The sequence below is a fragment of the Hemiscyllium ocellatum genome, chromosome 45 (genome assembly GCF_020745735.1).
Source record: "Hemiscyllium ocellatum isolate sHemOce1 chromosome 45, sHemOce1.pat.X.cur, whole genome shotgun sequence".
Classification (NCBI taxonomy): Eukaryota; Metazoa; Chordata; class Chondrichthyes; order Orectolobiformes; family Hemiscylliidae; genus Hemiscyllium; species Hemiscyllium ocellatum.
In genome coordinates, this window is record NC_083445.1 from 24,859,264 (window position 1) to 24,878,322 (window position 19,059).

The window sequence follows — 19,059 nt, forward strand, 5'->3', positions numbered from 1 at the left end:
TCAAGGACAGGTCACCTCTATCCAGTAAGAGCCTCGGTAACTCCTGTTGTGGCTGGATGAGAAGCCATCGTCCTGGGGTCAAGCTGATCCTACCTCTGACAGCTTTGGAGCTACAGGGCATCTGTTATATTAGGAGCGTGAAATATTACATTACTCTTTTAATCATTTCTGTGTCTGTCTGTCTCTTGTTATGGACCAGGTCAGACCCCCTCAAAACATTTCAGGAAAGTAGCCCAGACCCTAACTCTGCTAGTTGTTTGCAGCAGGTATGAAGGGAGTATTTCAGGAGGGATGCAACTAGTTTCAAACAAGACAGAATTTATTTGCAGAGTACCAAAGGAGAACAGAATAGAGAATAGCAATTCTGGTCTCCCTCCTATCGGAAAGATGTTGTGAAACTTAAAAAGGTTCAGAAAAGATTTACAAGGATGTTGCCAGGGTTGGAGGATTTGAGCTATAGGGAGAGGCTGAACAGGCTGGGGCTGTTTTCCCTGGTGCGTCGGAGGCTGAGGGGTGAGCTTATAGAGGTTTATAAAATTATGAGGGGCATGGATAGGGGAAATAGGCAAAGTCTTTTCCCTGGGGTCGGGGAGTCCAGAGCTTGAGGGCATAGGTTTAGGGTGAGAAGGGAAAGATATAAAAGAGACCTGAGGGGCAACTTTTTCACACAGAGGGTGGTATGTGTATGGAATGAGCTGCCAGAGGAAGTGGTGGAGGCTGGTACATTTGCAACATCTAAGAGGCATTTGGATGGGTATATGATTAGGAAGGGGTTTGGAGGGATATGGGCCGGGTGCTGGCAGGTGGGACTAGATTGGGTTGGGATATCTGGTCGGCATGGACGGGTTGGACCGAAGGGTTCTGTTTCCATGCTGTACATCTCTATGACTCTACCTGAAAACCCAACAGACAATCCCAATTTAATGATCCTGTTCCAAATACTTGCAACAATCCCCATAAACAGCCCTTGGCACAAAAGGGACAATCAAACACAGGGTCTCACTGGAGAGAGAGAGAGATGGTAGAGGGATTCAGCATGGAACACCTTCTTCCATGGATCTGATTCTTTGGCCAGAAGCCTAGAAAAAAAAGCTGACTGCCTGCTAAAACCAATCCAGAGTAAAGCTGAGCTGGGAGAACTGGCCAAACCCCTTTGTTTGTACAATTGTTTTTTAAAACTTGAAAGTCTTTTGCCTGAGGCAGTGCCTGTCAGCTATAATCAAATTGCCCCTAAAACCCGTCCAAACAGACATCTCAGCAACTCTGCCTCGTACAACCCTTGTGAGAAGAAAAACCAAGGGCAACGCGACCTTGTTAAAGAAGCAGCATGGTCATACTCTGTTTTGAACGTTGGTGCTGGAACATGGGACAGTGCTCAACACAGGCTTTCATTTTACCAGTATTTCATTCAAGCAGCCTCTGCAGTATAGACAAGAGTTGAGAAAGGGATAGTGTATGAGGCGGAGACAGACAAATTTGGTCACAAATATTGAGGTTGCTTTTGTGTTTTGTCTCTAGGTGTCAGTCTAATGCAACATCCCTGAGCCAAGTAATGTTTCCTCCAGAAATATACTTTCATTCCTAAAATTTATAAAAAGTATTCATGTGATCATCCAACCTCAACATTGTGTGTGTGTGAGAGACTTTGTTTGCATTTGTATTCAGTGTTGATGATGTACATTACATGTCAAATATATGGACTTTCTTCACAGTTTCCAGACCCAGAGGGTGACCACATCTCCTTATTCCCACAGGAACAGCCTCTGTGCTGAGGCAGCCAGTCTAGTGTTGACCCTGTGGTTATGCTATTCACAATGCATTAGCTCTCTCTCTCTCTCTCTCTCTCTCTCTTTCTCTCTCTCTCTCTCTCTGTCCATCTGTCTGCCTGTCTACAGGAAATGAAGTATTAAAAGGACCAATTTTGGAGAATAATCGGGGAGCGTTGCTGAGCCGCTGTATATCCATGCCATTGGATATTTCTGGTAAGACCAGGGACAACATTTTGACAGTATATACAGCAGTATCTTCAAAAGTGCTTCCAGATTACATCATTTAAAGACATTCTCAGATTTTAATTTTAATATTCTAAGAACCAAACTGAAATTCATTTATGGAATTTGCAGATAGTACAGCTGTATCTGCTCAGAATGAAATCCTGCACTTTCTAGTTGATCTATGAAAGGGGAATGTCACATTGTTAGCTATTTTAAACTGTTTTCTTATTCTGTCCGTCCTCTGTCTCCCAACACTCCCCCTCTATCTACTTCCCTCCTCTTTCTCCCAAAACCTACCCTCCTGCTCCTTGTCCTTCCCTTTGTTTCCTCCCTCCTCCTGTACCGGGCCAATCTGTTCCTCCCTACCCCTGCATTGATTATTGACTGTTCTCTCGAACAGTGATGCCAGGTAATAATCTGATGAAAGACTTATTTCGCTGAGCATATAGTGAATGTTGTGCAGTGACTGAATTGCAGTTCATTCCATTTCACAACTTGAGGGTTGTAACTGCATGTTTTACTGACCTTTCAGGGATACAAAAAGGAGTTTGCTCAGACTTCGACATGGCCTATGAAAGAGGGAGGATTTCATCGTCCTTACAAGAGGAAAGTCCAGTGAGCTCAATGCCCCTAAGCAGAGTAAGATTATATTATTTCAACTTGCCTAAAGGACACTTGTGGGCTATTGCCACCTCCGTGGTCAGCTATGTCATTGTTTTGCTCTTGGTTCAGTTGGTGATCTTTGTGCCTTGGGAACATTACATTGCAACTTTTCCTATGTCGCATCATCCGCTGGCTCAGATTGGCTCTTTGTAATTGTTGTGAGTAAGGATTGTTCACTCTCTGAAGCTGGGCTTTTGTTGTTGAATTAGCAAACAGTGCTGCATGCACTGATGCTGTGTCACAGTGAAACCTGAAGATGTGTGACCTGAGATGTTGCTCTTTCTCACTGTGGAAATTCCACAGGCTACAACACCGTCACTGGGCTCAGGACATGAGCTCTGAAGCTGTCTGTGCCAGTGGTTGTGTGGCTAGTGAGTGGTCACATTTTGTTGAAGAGGTTCTAAAGCTGACTTCTGGCAAAATTCTTCCTTCTGGACATTTTAGAGCTCTATCCTCAGCTGAACTCTGCTCATGTCCTGCTGGGAGCTTATTGGTTTCTTTCATTCATGAGGTGTGGATGTTGTTGGTCGGGTCAGCATTTATTCTCCATCAGTGGAGAAAGTGGTGATGACTGACGTCTGTTTGGTGTAAATACAACCACAATGCTATCGGTGGGGGGTGGTGGGGGAGGGGGGAGGGTAGGAGGGTTGGTTTCCACCATTTTCACTGAGCGACACTGAAGGATTGGTGATACATTTCTAAGTCAGGATGATGAATGGCTTGGAGGGGAGCTTGCAGCCAGTGGTATTCAAATGTATCTGCTGCCGTTGTAGGTGGGAGAGGTGGGTTTGGATGGTGTTGTGGAAAGTGCTTTGATGCGTTACTGCAGTGCACTGTGCAGGTGGTCCACCCTGCTGCCACTGTGCATCAGTGATGGAGGGAGTGCATGTTGACATTGCTGGGTGGGGGTGGTGCCAATGAAGTGGGACACCTTGTCTTGGAAAGTGTGGAGCTCCTTGAGTGTTGTTGCCGTTGCACCCACCCAGGCAAGCAGAGAGTATTCTGACTTCTACGCTGAGAAATGGTTTCATACACAACAGTTACGAACGTACAAACATAAGAACCAGAAGCTGTCATGGGCAATCCAGCCCTTTGAGCCCATTCTGCCATTTTACGTCCCGACACCACTTTCCTGCCTGCTCCCCACAGCCCTTTATCCTGCTTTTCATCAGAAACATACCTATTTCTTTCTTGAGGCTATTGATTGATTCTGCCTCCACTGCACCCTGGGGCAGCAAGTTCCATGGATTTATAACCCTTGGAGAGAAATAGTTTCTCCTGATCTCAGTTTTAAACCTATTCTATATCTGATCTACCTTATCAATCCCCTTTAGTATTCTACATGCCTCATTCAGATCCCTCTCATTCATATGACCTCCATCAAGTCGAAGCCCAAGCAATTGAACCCGTCCTTGTATGACAACCCGTTCATGACCGGAATCAACCCGGTGAACCTTCTCTGAACTGCCTCCAGTCCCACCACATCCTTCCTCAAGTTGTGAAACTTAAAAGGGTTCAGAAAAGATTTAGAAGGATGTTGCCAGGGTTGGAGGATTTAAGCTATAGGGAGAGGCTGAATAGGCTGGAGCGTCAGAGGCCTTATAGAGGTTTATAAAATCATGAAAGGCATGGGTAGGATAAATATACAAGGTCTTTTCCCTGGAGTGGGTGAGTCCGGGGCACAGGTTTAAGGTGAGAGAGGAAAGATTTACAAGGCAATCCTTTTACGCAGAGGGTGGTGCGTGTATGGAGTGAGCTGCCAGAGGAAGTGGTGGAGGGTGGTACAATTACAGCTTTTAAAAGACATCTGGAGGGGTATATTAATAGGAAGGTATAGAGGGATGTGGGCCAAGTATTGGCAAATGGGACTTGATTAGGTTAAAATACCTAGTTGGCATGGACGAGTTGGACTGAAGGATCTGTTTCCATGCTGTACATCTCCAAGACTCAAGAGGGGACCAAACCTGGATCCAGTCCTTCAGGTGTGATCTCCCCAGAGCGTTATATAATTGTAGCAACACTTCTATAATCCAGTTCCTTTACAATAAATGCCAGGATTCCATTTGCCTTTCTTGCTATTTGCTGCCTTCTCTGGGATTTCATCCAAGAACTTGTTATTTTTGAAACAGCCTGGAAATTAACAGTCTGCATCCCACCACAAACCAGCTTGGTCTCATGTGTCTGCCCAACATAGAATAGAGTAGAAGAATCCCTACAATGTGGAAACAGGCCCTTCAGCCCAACAAGTCCACACCAACCCTCCTGAAGAGTAACCCACCTAGACCCATTCTCCTACCCATTCACTCTTCATTTACCCCTGACTAATCACCTCACCTACACATCCCAGAACACAATGGGCAATATAGCACGGCCAATCCACCCTGACCTACACATCCCTGAACACTATGGGGGCAATATAGCACGGCCAATCCACCCTGACTTGCACATCCCTGAACACTATGGGGACAATATAGCACGGCCAATCCACCCTGACCTGCACATCCCTGAACACTATGGGAGCAATATAGCACGGCCAAACCACCCTGAACTGCACATCCCTGAACACTATAGGGACAATATAGCACGGCCAATCCACCCTGACCTGCACATCCCTGAACACTACGGGGACAATATAGCACAACCAATCCACCCTGACCTACACATCCCTGGGCACTATGGGGACAATTTAGTATGGCCAATCCACCCTGACCTGCACATCTCTGAACACTATAGGGACAATATAGCACGGCCAATCCACCCTGACCTGCACATCCCTGAACACTACGGGGACAATATAGCACAGCCAATCCATCCTGACCTACACAACTCTGGGCACTATGGGGACAATTTAGTATGGCAATCCACCCTGACCTGCACATCCCTGGATACTATGGGGGAAATTTAGTACGGCCAATCCACCCTGACCTGCACATCCCTGGGCACTATGGGGGCAATTTAGGAAGGCCAATCCACCCTAACCTATACATCCCTGGACATTACGGGGACAATTTAGCATGGCCAATCCACCCTAACCTACACATCCCTGGGCACTACAGGGACAATTTAGTACAGCCAATCCACCCTGACCTGCACATTCCTGGGCACTACAGGGATAATTTAGTACGGCCAACTCACCCTAACCTGCACATCCCTGGGCACTACAGGGACAATTTAGTACGGCCAACCCACCCTGACCTGCACATCCCTGGGCACTACGGGGACAATTTAGTACGACCAATCCACCCTGACCTGCACATCTCTGGACACTACGGGGACAATTTAGTACGGCCAATCCACCCTGACCTGCACATCCCTGGGCACTACGGGGACAATTTAGTACGGCCAATCCACCCTGACCTGCACATCCCTGGGCACTACGGGGACAATTTAGTACGGCCAATCCACCCTGACCAGCACATCCTTGGGCACTACGGGGACAATTTAGTATGGCCAATCCACCCTGACCTACACATCCCTGGGCACTACGGGGACAATTTAGTACGGCCAATCCACCCTGACCTACACATCCCTGGGCACTACGGGGACAATTTACTACGGCCAATCCACCCTGACCTGCACATTCCTGGGCACTACGGGGACAATTTAGTACGACCAATCCACCCTGACCTCATCTTTTGAATGTGGGAGGGATCCAGAACCGAAAGTGCAAACTCCACACAGTCAGGCACCTGAGGCTGGAATCGAACTGTGGTCCCTGCTTCCATGGGGCAGCAGTGCTAACCACTGAGCCACTGTGCAATCCTGCCTGACATTTTATCATGTCATGATTCCAATTTCTATATCATTCATCGCCAAGTGTTCCCTAACTTTGTATTCTCGCTGTCACAAAGCTTTTCCTCCTTCTAAAAGCTGTTCCTTCTTTACAGGGATACTGTGTCCTTGATTTTTCTTTTCCAGTGGAGTCCTAAAACAGCTCAAGCTCCGAATCAGCAGAATTGGTACAGAGCTGAAAGGGTTTACTGAGAGGCTTTTGGTTTGGATGTAAAGAAATGAGACTTCAGACGTCAGGCTTTATGTTTGAGAAGTGACCTGTATAATGGAAGGGGAGTGGTCAGTCCTCTGCGCGTGCGTTTGCAGGAAAGGTTGCTGCGGTGCTGATTCTAGCTTGTGTGTGATCTGAGGTCACAAAAGCTAACTCCAGTGCCTCAGTGTCACCTGTACATTGTGTAAACACCAGTGTTGGCAGACAGATTGTCAACCACTCTTGAATATTTACCGAACTGTAAGTTTTTCATTTTGGGCTAATTGCTCAGTGTTGTACAAGGAGTGAAACTGTGCTGCTGAGCCTTCCCCTGCCTTTGTCGATCTTGGGAGTTTTATGTGGGGGTTGGAGGTGGGCAAGCAGTTGTTGGTATTGCTTTCTCTTTGCACAAAAACAGTGAACAACCAGGCCGTTGTAAGATTGCTGACAGCGAGCTCTGATCAAGGACTGAGAACAGTTTGCACAGAATGTCTGTGCACCTTCTGAGAGGCCCTGAGGGAAAGGGAAAACAATGGGTGTGAGGGGCCATGAGTGAAATGTTCAGGTTAATACCTTTGTGTTTCAGTCTGCACCACAGGAGACCAGGGAACGTAAATCTGTGACAGTCGAGGAACATCCGTCGTGTGTGTACCTTTATACTGAGGACGATACAGATGAAGTCTATGGGACCCCTCGGATCAAGCATGTTGGAACTATTTTCGAGGAGGCGAAACAGGAGCTCCTGAAGCTATTACGTATTGAGGTGGGGACCTATTATTTCTTACTGACCATAAAATACGGTGTAGAAGTAGGCCATTTGGCCCATCTGAGTAGCTCTGTCATTCAGTGTTCATCACTGCCATGCCAGTGCAGAAAACATTGAAGTATTGTCAACTGCCAGAAGGATATTGATGAGCTTCATTGATTAGACAGATTGAGTTGTGACTTAAAAAGCAGAATTGGATTACAATCTGAAGGGAAACAGTTTGCAGGATTATTGGGAACAAGTCTGGAGAATGGAATTGCTCCCCAAGAGAGCCAACATAAATGTAACAGCTTGAAACGCCACCTTTTCTGCTGTAACTAACCCTCTGATTGATGCTTTTCATATTTTATCTTCTCAAATGGTTCTTCCATGTTCATAGATATCATTGAATCTCTACTGTGTGGAAACAGGCCATTTGGCCCAACAAGTCTGCACTGACCCTTAAAACAGTAACCCACCCAGATCCATTCCCCTATTACTCTGCATTTACCCTGACTAATGCACCTAACCTACACATCCCTGAACACTATTGTAATTTAGCAATGCCAATTCACCCGAACCTGCACATCTTTGGAATGTGGGAGGAAACCCATGTACACACGGGGAGAATGTGCAAACTCCACACAGACAGTCACTCGAGATTGGAATTGAACCCAGGTCCCTGGCGCTGTGAGGCAGCAGTGCTAACCACTGAGCCACATACCAGCTGTTGTCACCTCTGGTGTGCCTAAGGTTCTGCCCTTGCATGTCTTGTCATTATTTTACGTTCTTGTGATTTGTGTTGTGATTCTCAAGCACCATGCGAGATGCCAATGCTTAGCTCAACCCGACTACATCTCCAAATGTTCCAATGGCTGCTAGTGTCTGTGCGTCATCAAGTCAAAAGGTTTCTGTGCTTTTAATGCCGCAATCCTCATCTTGGCTTGCACTTCCAGACTACTCCTCTCTCATTGCAGTGCCCTCCTGACTCAGAAAGGTTGAGCTTTTGTGTGTAGGTTGATACCAATCTGCCACTGGGCCTGGTCTTCCCAAGGGCTCACCCGGTTCAGACCGAGATGAGGAGAAGTTGTTTCTCTGACGGTGGGGAATCTGAGGAATTCTTTACCACCGAGAACTGTCGAGGATGGATCGTTAAGTGTTGTCAGGGCTGAGATGGAGAGATTTTTAATCAGAAGGGAATCAGAGGGAAAAGGCAGGAAAGTGGAGTTAAGGATGATCAGATCAGCCATGTCCTCATTGAATGATGAAGCAGACTCAATGGGCTGAAGGCCCATTCCTACATATTAGGGTTTTATTGTCCCTTCCTGCACTGTTTCACCCTGTGCCTCAACCCTGTTACTTGCCCTGTGATATTGCTGCCCTTGGTAAAGCCACCATAGTCCTATTGAACCATAAGGCTGCTGTCTCATCAGTGAAAGATGTGGTGATAGTCTAACCTGAGGGTCACCACACCTCAGACGAGGGGAGAGGTGAGAAGGAGTCCTTCATGGTAACCTCGACCCGTAGTCAACGCACAACTACATCTTCTCCATCACTGGCCTTGGTCTGAACCTTTGTGTTTAATGGTTTCCTCTCCTTTTCTCCTAGGATCCATCTCTTCTCAACAGCCGTGTCACCCTACACTATGCCAAACCTGGGAGTGTACTGGCCCGTCAGGGAGACCAGGTAGATGCAGTTGTGTGCCAGAGAATTGACAGTGCTGACTCACTGATTCCAATGGCAGAGACTGAATAAACAGCATTCATAACTATGGAGCATCACTAAAGCACTCTGTCCCCAGTGAAATAGTTTTATAATTTAGTCTCTGTTGTAATGTAGTAAATGTAACAGCCAGTTTGTCTACAGCAGGGTCCCACATCGGCAGCAAGACAAATGAGCTATTTTGCTGAAGGATAAGTAGCATGGGGATATTCCCTGTTTTTCTGTAAACAGTGTCCTGGAGACCTCGGTATAATGTCTTGATAGAAAGGCAGTGGCTCTGACTGCGCAGCAGTCCACCTGTATTGCAGTCATGTATCTGTGATGGGATTTGAACCCCCCCCCCCACCCACCCCCCCCCCCACCCCCCACCCCCCACCCCCCCCCCAACCCCACCCCCCACCCCCCCCCCCACCCCCCACCCCCCCCCACCCCCCACCACCCCCCACCCCCACCCCCCACCCCCCCCCCCACCCCCCCCCCCCCCCCACCCCCCCCCACCCCCCCGCTGTAATTGGTCTCTGGATGTGGGTGTTGCTGCAAACTCTGCACTTGTTGCCTCTCCTTCATTGCTTTTGAAGTAAGTGCCTTTCAGAGGCCTGTAAACTGTGAATTGGAGTCACATTTAAGTCACACTAGGTAAGAACTTTTACGGCAATTGGTAGTAGTTGTCCTGGTTGCAGTCACTATCTTTCAGTTGCTGATTTTATTAATGTAATTTAAGTCCCACTGGCTGCCTTGATTGGATTTCAACTCATCCCCACAGCCTGGCCATCTAATGTGCTAGTCCCGTGGTAATATCTGTCCTCCACCTCTCCCCCAGTGTGTAAGGTGAGAGTATTAATCACAGCCACCATGGACATATTGATTAGTCTTGCTGGGCTAGTTGCCAAAGTCACAGATTTTAATCCAGACTTGGAGTTATTGAGCTGTGTTGTGCATTAATGGGTTTTTAAAAGGTAAAGGAGTTTGTCAGTGCAATAGCTGTCATTCTGTCAACTATAACATGGAAGCTGGTTGTGTGTCCAGGTTGATTGTATGATAATAGCCTCGTTCCTCCTGGAAGTATGGTGAAATGTGGTGTAATCTCTCCTGAATGCAGGATGTCAGTTTGCATTTTGTGCTGTCGGGCTGCCTGCATGTTTACCAGCGAATGATTGACAAGGAGGACGATGTGTGCCTGTTTGTGACTCACCCTGGAGAAATGGTGGGCCAGCTTGCTGTCCTGACCGGTGAGCCACTAATCTTCACCGTCAAAGCAAACCGTGACTGCATCTTCCTTAAGATCTCCAAATCGGATTTCTATGAGTGAGTATTGGCAGGTGTTGCCTGTCTCGGTTCTGTGTCTTGACCTTTGTGCAGGGTTTATGTGATGGTAAATGTGCAAATGTCCTTAATAATCATAGAATCCCGAGTGTGGAAACAAGCCAAACGACCCATCAAATCCACACCAACCCTCCAAAGAGCATCCCACCTATCGTATCCAATCCCTGGGACCCTGTATTTCCCATGGCCGATCCACCTAACCTGCACACCTTTGGATTGTGGGAGGAAGCTGGAGCACCTGGAAAAAAAACCCATTGATACATGGCGACAATGTGCAAACTCCACACAGTCACCCAACAGTGGAATCAAACCACGGCTCCTTGCATTATGAGACAGCACTGCCAACCACTGAGCCACCGTGTCACCCCCCTCTTTACCATGTGCTGTTGTGCACTTAGCTTTGATGCAAGTTGCAGGAAGTGTGTGCATTGTCACCTGGACAGCCTTGTTCAAGGCTTTTAGCCTTAGGGTTTGATGCTGGGATCATTCCTGCCTAACTGGCTGCATTAAATATGGAAAAGTCTAGTGTTTTAAATAAAGGTCCCAAGCTTCCATCCCTAATTGCCCTTGAGCTGAGTAACTTGTTAACCTGTTTCAGAGAGTATTTAAGAGTCGCTCCTATTTCTGTGGGTCTAGAGTCACATGTTGGCCAGACCAAGGAAGGATATCTTTTCAAAAGTGCGATTGTGATCCAGATGAGCTTTTGTATCAGCCAACAATGGTTTCATTTTCACCATTAGGTTTATAGTTTTCTCAATGCATTTAACTTCCACCAGATCAGATGCCATAGTGGAATTTGATCTTGTGTCCTCCACATCAGTTTGGGGGATTATTATTCTAGTGGCATTACCATCTCACCACCGGGCATCCCAAACCCTGCCATGGGCAAGCTTTAACTGGGTAGGAAACTGTGGGCAGGGGTGTTTGACCAGCCTTTCAATGCAGCTAATTGGAATAGCTGTCCTTCTGACTCTGCCAGAGATGTTTCACAGCTTGTGGAGTCGTTTTCTCCCCCATGTTGTTATACAGGCAGCTCTCTTGAGTAGAACAGGCAGATACTCCCAGCCAGGAGAAAGTGGGGTGTGCAGATGCTGGAGATCAGAGCTGAAAATGTGTTGCTGGAAAAGCGCAGCAGGTCAGGCAGCATCCAAGGAGCAGGAGAATCGACATTTCGGGCATGAGCCCTTCTTCAGGAAGAAGGGCTCATGTCCGAAACGTCGATTCTCCTGCTCCTCGGATGCTGCCTGACCTGCTGCGCTTTTCCAGCAACACATTTTCAGATACCTCCCAGCTTCTTTGTGTGAGATATTCCTGGCTCATCTGTTTAAGTGCAAATAATCTGGTCAGTATATTATTGCTACATTTATACCTTTATTCCTGAGCCTGTTTGTTTAAAAAGAGAGGTGTGTGGGTATATTTTCCTTCCTATGTATGTAGACCTGTGTACATGTGCAGCATTGATAGACAGCCTGATTGCTGCTGTCGTATTGCTGCTGATGGAAACAGTTGCTAAACTGGTCTTGTTCTTTTTAAGGATTAGGATTTAAATGGAAGACTTTTCCACCTTTTGCATTACCATTGTCTTTTATTAGATTAGATTAGATTACTTACAGTGTGGAAACAGGCCCTTCGGCCCAACAAGTCCACACCGACCCGCCGAAGCGCAACCCACCCATACCCCTACATTTACCCCCTACTTAACAATACGGGCAATTTAGCGTGGCCAATTCACCTGACCCGCACATCTTTGGACTGTGGGAGGAAACCGGAGCACCCGGAGGAAACCCACGCAGACACGGGGAGAACGTGCAAACTCCACACAGTCAATCGCCTGAGTTGGGAACTGAACCCGGGTCTCTGGCGCTGTGAGACAGCAGTGCTAACCACTGTGCCACCATGCCGCCCATTAAAATGTTTTAAATCCAACTTCAGGAGAAGGAGGACATGATACTTTGATAAGCAAAGGGGTGAGGTTTTTTCAGGGGGGGATGGCAATGTGGAGTGATCAGGTCAGCCATGACCTTATTGAATGGTAGAGCAGGCTCAATGGTTTGCTCTTCATAACCCTATGTTCATATTCAGTAGGCGAAGGTAGAACAGCTGAAACATCATTGTCTGCCCAAACACCTGTAGTTCTCTCTGTGCTTGAAGAGATTGACAATGTTGGTGTAGCTTGTCAGCATGGATGGGTTGGGCCAAAGGGTCAGTTTCCCTTCGATATGACTCTACATCATAAACCAGGGCTTCCCAATCTGCTGGGGTTGGGAGATGTGGTCATGGGGTTGTGAGCTCAAAGGCAGAGGAGCTGGAACTGAGATCTAACAGCTCTGGGGCCCCTTTAAATACTTGTGTTGGTGAAAAAACACTGTATTTTCATGAACCCCCCTTCACATTAAGCTCCTGTTGTTCCCCACCTCTTCCCTCCCCTAGCCTCCCATTCAACATGTCTCTGACCCTAACTTTTCACTTGAGAGATGACTCGGCCTTTAATATGGAAATGGAGAAAAGTTTGGAAAGCACTGTGATAATCCACCCACAATGAGAGTAACATTGTCAGTATCTTAATTCAGAGTGATGAGATACATTTCAGGTCACTGAGGATACGTGCAGAAATGTTCTGATTTAACTATCACCATCTCCCATTGACTGGTATCCCAGTCCACCTGGCCCTGTGATTTAACATTTTCATCCCTCTAACCTTATCCTCATCCAACTCCACCTTTCCCCTCCCTCCCTGTTGTCATTGTCAAATCGTCATTCACTTGATTCTGGTTTGCTCCCTATTCCCACTTCAATTCTCGATCCCATCACTGACAGCTCTGCCTTCAGCCACCTGCCTGAATAGTCTTTTAATACTTTCTGTAAGTCTGTTTTTCACACTGTTCTCTCTTCTCTGTGTGAAATGCCTTATCAGGGGAGACTATGGCCAAGTGGTATTATCGCTAGACTGTTAATCCAGAGATCATGTCGTATGCGGCAAACTAGCCATTTGGATACAGAACTGGCTTGAAGGTAGAAGACAGAGGGTGGTGTTGGAGGGTTGTTTTTCAGACTGGAGGCCTGTGACCGGTGGAGTGCCACAAGGATCGGTGCTGGGTCCACTGCTTTTTGTCATTTATATAAATGATTTGGATGTGAACCTAAGAGGTATAGTTGGTAAGTTTGTGGATGACACCAAAATTGAACGTGTAGCGGACAGCGAAAAAGATTACCTCAGAATACAATGGGATCTTGGGCAAATGGGCTAAGAAGTGGCAGATGGAGTTTAATTTAGATAAATGCAAGATGCTGCATTTTGGAAAGGCAAATCTTAGCAGGAGTTGTACACTTAATGCTAAGATCTTGGGGAGTGTTGCTGAAGAAAGAGACCTTGGAGTGCAGGTAGATAGAATAGTGAAAAAGGCATTTGGTATGCTTTCCTTTATTGGACAGAGCATTGAGTACAGGAGTTAGGAGGTCATGTTGCAGCTGTACAGGACATTGATTAGGCCACTATTGGAACACTGTGTGCAATTCTGGTCTCCTTCCTGTTGGAAAGATGTTGTGAAGCTTGTAAGTATTCAAAAAAAATTTACAAGGATGTTGAGGGGTTGAAAGGTTTGAGCTACAAGGAGAGGCTGAATAGGCTGGCGTTGTTTTCCCTGGAGTGTCGGACATTGAGGGGTGACCTTATAGAGGTTTATCAAATCATGAGGGGCATGGATAGGATAAATAGACAAGGTTTTTTCCCTGGGGTGGGGGAGTCCAGAATTAGAGGGCACAGGTTTAGAGTGAGGGGAAAGATATGAAAGGGACCTGAGGGGCAACATTTTCACACAGAGGGTGGTATGTGTATGGAATGAGCTGCCAGAGGAAGTGGTGGAGGCTGGTACAATTGCAACATTTAAGAGGCATGTAGATGGGTGCATGAATAGGACGGGTTTGGAGGGATATGGGCTAGGTGCTGGCAAATGGGACTAGATTAGATTAGGATATCTGGTCAGCATGGACGGGTTGGACTGGAGGGTTTGTTTCTGCGCTGTGTGTTCTGTGAGTATGACTCCATGACCCAGGTAATGTCTTGGGGACCTGGGCTCGAATCCCACCATGGTAGATGATGGAATTTGAATTCAATCAAACTGTGGAATTAAGTGTCTAATGATGATTATGCAACAATTTTTGACCGTCAGAAAAACCCATCTGGTTCATAAATGTCGCCAAGGGAAGGAAACTACACACCGCCCCGGTTTGGACAATATGTGATGCCAGATCCACAGCCAGCTGACTCATAAGCTGCCCTCTGGGCAATTTGGGATTGCCTAGCCAGTGGTGCCATCATTCCATGAGTAAATAAAAAAATTACTCTATTCTTTAGTTCAGGCTGATATACCTGTTCTTGTTCTGCTGCAAAGTGTAGTGTTTCCAGATTGCATCGATGTCCAAGGCATCGTTCAGATGCTTATTTGGTGCATGCGTCATTGTGGTGGTCAGGAGTTGTTAAAGTGACTGCACATCTGCTGATGACTTTGCGTTCTGTTTAGATGCCACATTATTTCAGTGCTTCACATTTCGCAAACTGAGGCCCACTACAGTGGGACTGGTAGCGAGTGCTACAGAGTTTGATGTTTTTGTCCATTCTGCAGAATAATGCGAGAGCAGCCTAACGTGGTGCTCAGTGCTGCACATAATGTGGCTGTCAGAATGTCTCCTTTTGTACGGCAAATGGACTTTGCGATTGACTGGATGGCAGTGGAAGCAGGCCGTGCCCTCTATAGGTAAGCTCATGCACAAGCTCCAGCTTCCTCTGTTATAATATTGAATGTAAATTTCATCATTGTGCTGCTCTTGGGATGCTGTCAACATAACTCATGGCACCCGCTGTTGGTCAGCATCATAGAGATCTGCAGCCCAGAAAAAGGCCCTTCAGCTCATTGTGTTCTTACTGGTGAGAAGCAAACAGCTAACCATTCTAATCTTCACAATACATGGCATTGTTAGATACCATTCGATAACAGCAACTGGCTGAGCAATTTATTGCACAGCACTGGCCATTCAGCCCATCCGCCCTTTTCAATGCTTTTGGTCCAGAACACACAATCCCTGAATTGTTTGAACGTGCCTGAACTGGCTCTTCAGACAAGCATCATTACCAAGTGTCAGCTTTTTGCCTTCTACCCACACCCTCACACTCTATTTCAGTCCAAATAATCATCCCGTGCTGTCATGAAGGCATCAGTTGAATCTGCCTCCTCAATATTCTAGGCAGTGCCCTATTTACTCATTGTCTGAAAACGTTTCTTTCTCACATTGTCCTTGCTTCTTTGGTACATCATTTTAAATCTTTGCCCTCTCATTCTTGTTCCTTTTACAAGTTGGAAAAGGTTTATAGTTTCTCCCTTTATAATATACTCTATTCAGCCGACTATGATTTTGGAAATCTCTATCAAAGCTGATCCTCATGATCTTCCTCCCATTATTTCATCTAACCTGATCAGCATATTCTTCTATATCCTGCCCCGGGGATGCTTCAATGCTGTTTGCCCCAATTATTCCACCTGTGAACTTCTGGTTAAGTGAACAGTGCAGTGCTCCTGGCACACAGCGTAACCTGGTTAGAGAATGTGGGAATTATAGCTACACCCCCATCTCCAACTGAGCCTAGCAAGGCATGTAGCTTCTGTATGCAGGGTACAGGAAAGAAATTAAGATTTAAACAGGGTGGTTAAGGTGTTTAGCACACTTGCCTTCGTTGCTCAAACGTTTGAGTACAGGAGTTGGGAGGTCATGATAAGGTTGTATGGGACATTTATCAGGCCCATTCTGGAGTGCTATATCCAGTTCTGGTCACCCTGCTAAAGGAAGAATGGAAAAGGGTTCATTAAAGATTTACCAGGATATTGCTGAGAATGGAGAGTTTGAGTTATAAAGAGGCCAGGACATTTTTCACTGGTGTGTAGGAGGCTGAGGGGTGACCTTACAGAGGTTTATAAGATCCTGAGGAGGATGGCAGGTGTCTTTTCCCTAGAGTGGGGGATTTCAAGACTAGGGGGGTCATATGTTTAAGATGAGAGGAGAAAAATTTAAGAAAGGCATGAGGGTCAATTTTTTGTTTACTCAGAGTAGTCATATGTGAGTGAACTGTCACAGGAAGTGGTGAATGTGGGTACAGTTTCAACCCTTAAAAAGACATTTAGATAAGTACATGAATAAGAAATGTTTGGAAGGATGTGGGTCAAGCGCAGGCAGATGGGGCTAGTTCAATTTGAGATTATGGTTGACATGGACTGGTTGGACCAAATGACCCTATGACTCTTTAGATCTTAGTAATTCAATTAAAATGATATAAAGGCATTGATTCTTCTCCAATGTTGTATAATGTGGTGGTTATCTGTGCCGAAAATATCACTGGTACACTGTCTGCTGTACAGCATTTCTATTACTGGGATACTGTCACTGAGTGGGACCACTGCTTTATTCCAGGTCCTGATGATGAAGATTATTTGTAATAGTGCATTCAAAAGGATGTTACCATAGCCAGGAATGCTGTAACGTTCTCTGCAGACTCCGTTTATTTGAGAGTTGCTGATTTGAGGATGTCCCTTTCATTTGCAGAAGCAAATAATCAAAGATTTTTGCAAGAGGTACCAGCATTTTGTTTGTAATGGTGGTGTTCTTGTAATTGTCTCTTTGGAGAAGGTGGACAGATTTCACACTGAGAGTAAGAACGACAACCATCACCATTGTTTGCTCCCGCCTGGTTAACCAGGTGAAATTGCCTTTGTGATCCCTGGCTGCCTGGTGGCCCCCTCGTTTGTCTGATTCTCTCTAACATCTTTGTTTTAATTTGCAGGCAGGCTGACCGATCAGACTGCACCTACATCGTCCTGAATGGGCGACTGAGGTCTGTCATCCGTAAGGCGAACGGCAAGAAAGAACTTGTAGGAGAGTATGGACGTGGAGATCTGATTGGAGTGGTAATTAGTTATCTTCCCACCCTATTTAAACGATTGTCTAAATCCAGTTTGCTGAGGGGAATGAACCATTAAGTGAAGGTACAGTCCCAGCAGTACACACAGCAGTCAGATGGTTTCTCTCTGTTCCCTAACAAAGTGACAGAGTGGACAAGGATTGTCGAAATCTGATTCACTTATTTAATAATCATTTGCTTCTTAGCACCCCTGGCTGAACAATGAGCAATTGGACTGATTTCTCCTTGAGCCCGTGGTCAGTGGCTGACAGAATGTCCTCTGCGTGCGTTTTGATGTCTTCCTCCCATCCATTCACTTTCTGGTGTGTCTGTGTGCGTGCCCAGATCCACGTGAGAACAGCAGTCTGAGTAGATTGAGAACACTTCTAATTCAAGAGATTGCAACCCTGTCACAACACTCTGCCCAAATCTCCTGTTCCCACATGGGTTCTGACCAGAAGAGAATTCAGCTGCCTCCTGAATGTAAATTGACTGCAAACTTGTGTGTGTTATTAATGAAAGAAGCCAGTCTGGGTAAGGTCTGAATTTGATGGGCAAGTAAAGTGAATGACCAATTAATAAGGGCAAATATCTCATTATGGTGGGCCATCTGGTACAAAAACCATTCAGGTTACCTTCACCTGCACTATTTGATGATTGTTCTGAACACCATTTTGGCAGATCTATTTGGTTTAACTTTAGACAAATCCCTTGTATCTGCGCTGACATAACATTCCTTCCTCAGACTACCTAAATCCCAGTGAAACCATTGGCTTTTATGTCAGGTTCTGAAGTGTGTGATCCATAAGATAATAAGGCAGTTGTACTGCGACATGCTGGACGGGTGGATGGTCTGTTCCTTGCCTGTCATTTTTCATTAATTTGTAACTTGCCTTGAAATGAACTTTAGTTTTATTTTTCTTTCCGTTTCAGGTCGAAGCCCTAACTCACCAGCCCCGAGCCACTACGATGCATGCAGTTCGTGACTCTGAACTGGCCAAGTTACCCGAGGGAACACTAAATAATATCAAGAGAAGGTATCCTCAGGTTGGTTGCCAAGTCCAGGCTGACCTTCTTGGCATGATATGATGCTTCAAAATATAAAAGTTGTCACTTCCTTCAGGGGACTTCCAAATATTCTCTCATCTCTCCTGTATGTATTGTTATGAAGATGTAGAAATGTACTGTGCTTTTAAGGAAGTTGAAAAGCTAGCAAGGACTGACAAAGCACAGGGTGCTGAACATGGTAGCAATGTAACACTTGGTCAAAACAAATAGCAGCAGATGGGTTGCCATGAAACAAAAACAAATTGAAATGTAGTCAATTGGTTTAAGTTATGCTCGAAGATACCAAAATCCAATCAAATCTGAATTTAGTATTTTGATAATATTAAAACCAGCAAAACGATCTGATGTTTTGGGGTATGAAACCAGACATTTTGAATAGTTAGGGAGAGAACTGCCAAAGACCAACAAGTATAGACTGCTAGCTGAAGAGCTATGTAAAAGGTACTCGTCTGTAAGAAGTATGCGCAGCAGAACATCAAAACTGACATAGAGAAAAGTCGACAGAGGAATATCTACAAAGGAGAATTAACAAAGCTGACTGGGTTTTAAATGTGTTTTTTTTGTGTAAATCTTAATCAGGGTTTTTTTTATCAGACCAATATTATATAGACTGGGA

General features: G+C 45.8%; 1 protein-coding gene across 5 annotated transcripts in view; it reads left to right on the forward strand.

Moving 5' to 3' along the window:
* pnpla6 (patatin-like phospholipase domain containing 6) overlaps window positions 1-19,059 on the forward strand; it is a 202,565-nt gene that overhangs the window by 97,416 nt on the left and 86,090 nt on the right. For all 5 annotated transcript variants that reach the window (XM_060855275.1, XM_060855277.1, XM_060855276.1 and 2 more), the window contains 8 exons: window positions 1,896-1,982; window positions 2,527-2,633; window positions 7,226-7,402; window positions 8,993-9,070; window positions 10,206-10,411; window positions 15,052-15,183; window positions 17,259-17,382; window positions 18,309-18,422. In XM_060855275.1, coding sequence (XP_060711258.1) covers window positions 1,896-1,982; window positions 2,527-2,633; window positions 7,226-7,402; window positions 8,993-9,070; window positions 10,206-10,411; window positions 15,052-15,183; window positions 17,259-17,382; window positions 18,309-18,422 — 1,025 coding nt within the window. The remainder of the gene's footprint in view (window positions 1-1,895; window positions 1,983-2,526; window positions 2,634-7,225; window positions 7,403-8,992; window positions 9,071-10,205; window positions 10,412-15,051; window positions 15,184-17,258; window positions 17,383-18,308; window positions 18,423-19,059) is intronic.